Source organism: Orycteropus afer, unplaced genomic scaffold, assembly GCF_000298275.1.
Source record: "Orycteropus afer afer isolate SDZICR_OR568_19922 unplaced genomic scaffold, OryAfe1.0 scaffold00187, whole genome shotgun sequence".
In the NCBI taxonomy this organism is placed as follows: domain Eukaryota; kingdom Metazoa; phylum Chordata; class Mammalia; order Tubulidentata; family Orycteropodidae; genus Orycteropus; species Orycteropus afer.
Window position 1 is genome coordinate 821,260 of NW_006921774.1, and position 5,261 is coordinate 826,520.

Below are 5,261 nucleotides of genomic sequence, written 5' to 3' on the forward strand. Positions count from 1 at the left end.
CTGCTGGTAATCCTGTCTTCCCCTTGTAGTGTTAGAGGAGGTTGGAACATGTGGCCTCCTTGTCCTTTTAGCAGATGCATAGCAAAAATACCTGACTAAGCCATAAAGTAGCTCAGTGGTCTTTAATAAATTCTTAAGTGAATTCATTTTTATTCACTTTTTGACCACTCAGGTATAAAACCAACATTATTTTCAAAGGCTTATCATAATATTGATATTTCTAACACATCAATGATCTCAAATTCCTTGCCTGATTAAAAAAGAATTGTTTATTTCTCAGTAAAATACAGATACCATCACACTTTGATAGTAATAATAATATTCTTTCACCTTTCTCTGATAAAGTTCCTCTGGAGTTGTAGACCTCAAACTCACAAGGCGGTAGTTTTTAGTAATGGCTCGTGGGCGTTTCCGTGGTGGTGCAAATCGCTCCATTTCAGTCACTAAATAAAGGCCTTGTTTTATATAACCAAAGTAGCGAGCCTTGGCAGATATCTCATGATCAGAATCAGAATCCTCTTCTCCTTCATCATCTTCTCCAGACCTGGTCTCCAAACGAGATCTTTTGGGGGCAAGTTTAATCTCACACTGAAAAATTGAGAAAGAATATGTTACTTAGTGAGGAACTAAAGACAACTTTTTAGAGGTGGTAACAGAAAAAAAAAATTAATTCTCTCTGGTTTAATGAACTGATTACATCAGCCATCTGCTTAGACTTAAAATGGAATTCAAAGGACCCAAACAACAAATATAAACATGAACAGCTCCAAAATTATACATATTGATTACAAACTCCATATTTCTAAAACTAAAGCTTCTTTTTTCTGGTGGCATAGTGGATAAGGCACTTGACTGCTAACCAGGAGGTCAGCAGTTCAAACCCACTAGCTGCACCATGGGAGGAAGACTGGGTGATCTACTTCTGTAAAGATTTACAACCTCGGAAACCCAACGGGGGTCACTATGAGTCAGAAATGACTCGATGGCAGTGAGTTTGGTTTTAGGTTTTGTTCTTTTTGTTTTTTTGTAAAAACATGGCCTATAGTATTTTTAGAGAAACAAAGGTGCCGAGAATATTAATTTCTTTTACATTTCTCTGCCTGCTATGGAAAGATGATTTCTTGTTTCATCTATTTAGAATATGAACAAAAAGTTATTTATTGTTTGAATGACAATAGCTCTTTCTCCCTATTTGAAAAATGTGTAACAGCTTCACATAGTTTTGAATCTGAATTAGCTTACATTTTAAACCACAATCCTCTTTAAAGAATATCTTTAGACTCAGGAACAAACTTTGGGGTAAAACACAGTTGTCAATCTGCAGTGAAGTGAGAGCTACTGAAAGTTGTTACCAATGAATGACTTAAAATAAGAATTTTAAATGATCAAAATATAACTTTAAAGTACTAGCCTCTGTCCTCAAGTCTTCTGTCTTGATAAGTATCTTTTTCTTACCAAAAAGAACCAAAGTTCTTGGGGTGCCAAACTTTATGGAAATAGGTTAAAGACTATATTTCATAGGTAGAAATGTCATTCCTTTTAAAATGACTAATATACTCAAAAGATCTATAATTTCAGTAAAGAAGAAATTTTACGCAGAATCAAGTAGATTCTGACTCATAGCAACCCCAAAGGACAGAGTACAACTATCCCATAGAGTGGCCAATGCTGTAAATCTTTACAAAAGCAAACTGCCTCATCTTTCTGTCACGGAGCACCCAGTAGGTTCAAAGTGCCAATCCTCTGGTTAGTAGCCTAATGCTTTAGCCATAGAACTCCAGAGCTCCTGTAGAGAGCATAATAACTATAATTTTTTTTATTCTTTTATAATGTCTGTTTTATTTACTAAATTGTTTTTTCTTTTTCCCTTTGATACTGCACCATGTGTCATTCTAATCATCGATTTTTGTCTGTAAACACAAAATTAGATCACGGGATGAATAAAATTTTAAAAAATCTGATGTTTAGAGAGAGTGAGATGCTGGGTCTATGGGCTCTGAACCATGGTCATGGGGGTCATCAAGATCAATTGGTATAAAGTATTAGACAAAAATATTCTTCTACATCCTAATTTGGTGAGTAGTGACTGGGGTCTTAAAAGTTTGCAAGCAGCCACCTAATATGCGACAATTGGTCTCTCCTTGTCCAGAGCAAGAAGAACGAAGAAAATCAAAGACGTGTGGAAACAGTTATCCATAGAACTAGTGCACCATGCAAACCTCAGACTATAAAACCCTGAGACCAAAAGAACTAGATGGTGCCCACCTAGCAATGTCAACCACTCAGATAGGGTTCAGTGTTAAGAGATTCTGGAGAGAGTAGGAGAAAAACATAGAACAAAATTTAAAATCATAAAAAAGACCATGCTTACTAGCCTGGAAGAGACTGGTAAAACCCCCAAGACTATAGTCCATAGTTAACCTTCAGGCCTGGAACTGAACTCACTCCTGTGGTTTCAACCAGACAAGGTGAATATTTACACAAGGTAGGTACACTCTATGGAACAATCAACCGTGGGAGATTAGAAGAGCAGAACTTGCAAAGGGAGATTGCTCAGAGGGCAGGAATGCATAGGAAAGAAGGATATTGGGAAAAGGCAACAACAGGGAAGAGCTGGTAGAGAGCAGTGACATTATAGGGACTGCAATCAATGTCTTGAAACAAAATGTGTACAAACTAATGAGTGGAAAATGAATGTGCTCCATAAACTCTCACCCAAATCACAATTTAAAAAAAAAAATCAGATATTTAGATTTTTGGTGAAATACATGTTTACTCTCAGACATACCAATTGCTTTAAAACGGAAACGATTACCTCCAAAGTTAAAAATCCTCCATCATGGGTAGCAGTGACTTGAGGTGATGGTTCAAACCATTCACAGGATCTTCCTAATAAATTCTTCAAAGTTTTCACAGATGACACAGTCAAAGCACCAGAACAGCGAGCCAAAGTAACTGCACTGTCTGCCCACCAATTTACATCTATCAGTGGGTAAAATGACTCTTTATCTAATAGGGGAAAAGTAAATTTATATAAATGCTTCAGCAAATATGGTTTAAATAAAGGATAATTAGTCCAATAATCTACTTCCAAACGATATTCACCTATATTTTTTGGGCCCTAAAAGGTATACTGAGTCCCTGAATGGCACAAGCAGTTAAGTGCTTGCATACTAAGCCAAAAGGTTGGCAGTTCCAACGTACCCAGAGACAAGCTGGAGATCTGTTTCTAAAAGACCACATTCTTGAAAACTCTAGAGAGCAGTTCTACTCCACGTACATTTCTACTATGCATACACAAGATCACCAGGAGTCAGAAATGACTCAATGGCAACCAACAAAAACAACTACAGTCATCACTCAAATTTTTACTCAGGTATGAGGTATGAAATTGTAGTTCATTTAATGACTAATCTAAGTGCCAACAACTTGTCCAACATAGTCCAAGGTTCTAGGGATACAGAGGAGAATAAATTAAGGTCTTTCTCTCAAGAAACCAATATATTCAGAAGAAAGATATGTCATCATTTTCAACATAGTAAGTTGGAAGGTAGTGTGTACAAAGTGTATGTATTATAAAATTTCTAAAAGGTTTCATAAAATGTCCATTCATATATCACTTTTCAGACAAACAAAATGGGAAAAGAATACCCATTAGAAAAATAAAAGAAAGAGATGAAATAGTTTTCAGTGCTGATTTCTTCTTAAACTTGCAACTCAGTCAGTCAGAGAAAAAAACCTTCAAGGCCAAAAAGAATTTTTAGGGATAAAAATGAATTATGGTTCACCAAACTGAGGCATTCAAAAAGAAATGGCATGACATTTGTTATAATTTTATTACATTTTTTGCAGTTCACTTATTATTCTACAAAGATCTTATATGCTTTAAAACTAATACATATAACAGTAATATATATATATATAAACACTAGACTAAGAAAAAAGAAAATAGGGGTTTAGCACTATGACAATAACTCATTTAATTAAAAAAAAAAAAAAAAAAAAGACCAAAATAAGTGATCACTTTTCTCTAGTTTACCCTTAGTTAACCCTAAGGCAAATCATATCAACAAGGAATCCTAAGAAAATTTAAAAATAAAGTTACTTGGGCTTACAGCAAAGTAAAAAGTAGGAAGGCAAAGAACCAAATCATTTAAATAAGACTTCTATCTTCTGCCTTTACAAATTATTTTTTTTTTTACAAAAAAAATGTTTCTGGTTGATAATTTTGACAATTATTTAACAAAAGCACATAAGTCAAATCATGACACATGATATTAACAAATCAATATTTTAATGGTCCTTAAACATGAATTGAGCACATACTGTAATACAGATTTTCAACCATGTGACTATCATGGATTTTATAGGAAACACTTAAACATTCAGGGATGTTTAACTTTGGTAGTTTCACCAAGAAAAATGAAACATTTACTCAAAGTAACCCTTTTAGTCATATATAAATCCTGATTTTCATATTGCCTATTTATAAAAATAACACATGTACAATGTATTTGGAGAGAAAAAAAAATATGGAACTGTAAGAAAAGGGAAAGTATCATCCTAATTATGTCCCCATTTCACTCCCTAGAGATAACTACTCTCCGTATAATCTTTGAGGACTGCCTTTAACCTATTTCCCACAAAATCCACTTGAAAAGGACTATACTAAGGAGTTTTCAATTCATTGCACTATTTCAAGCTGGCTTGTGGCAGGAGAGCCATGGAGTTCAACCTAAATTCTGACTCAGCCTTGGGGAAAATCTACCATATTAACACGTGACCATCAGAAAATCAGATCTGTTGCCTTTCCCAATTCTATGAAATTTTGGGTCTTCTTCCAAAGTGAAGCAAAAATATCTAGAGATCTTTTATTATTATTATCTTGAGGCATCCTTAAGTTATAGGAGTCTCATATGATTTTAATTACCATATTATATAAAACTTACCTTTTATTTTTTTCCTCTTCTCAGCAAAGAGCCTCCAGTCAGGATTAAGGTCATCATACCCTGGCTAAATAAGAAAAATATAAGACTGAGACAATTATGGAAGAAAGCTGTGAGAAAAATCAACAACTATGGATTTTTATATATATATAAGATGTAAAGATAATATTTTTCTTTGATCTCTTAGTTACACCTAAATTAAATTTATCCTTCTCTATAGCAGCTCTGGTAGCATAGTGGCTAAGTCACTTGCCTGCTAACCAGACGGCTGGCGGTTCAAACCCACCAGCCACTCCTCGGAAGGAAGGTTGGGCA

At 34.7% G+C, this 5,261-nt stretch overlaps 1 protein-coding gene across 1 annotated transcript in view; it reads right to left on the minus strand.

The window, feature by feature from the left end:
- NBAS (NBAS subunit of NRZ tethering complex) overlaps window positions 1-5,261 on the minus strand; it is a 750,019-nt gene that overhangs the window by 499,598 nt on the left and 245,160 nt on the right. Inside the window, exons 13-15 of the mRNA XM_042781864.1 lie at window positions 4,950-5,013; window positions 2,816-3,009; window positions 331-588 (exon numbers count right to left, since the gene is read on the minus strand). Coding sequence (XP_042637798.1) covers window positions 331-588; window positions 2,816-3,009; window positions 4,950-5,013 — 516 coding nt within the window. The remainder of the gene's footprint in view (window positions 1-330; window positions 589-2,815; window positions 3,010-4,949; window positions 5,014-5,261) is intronic.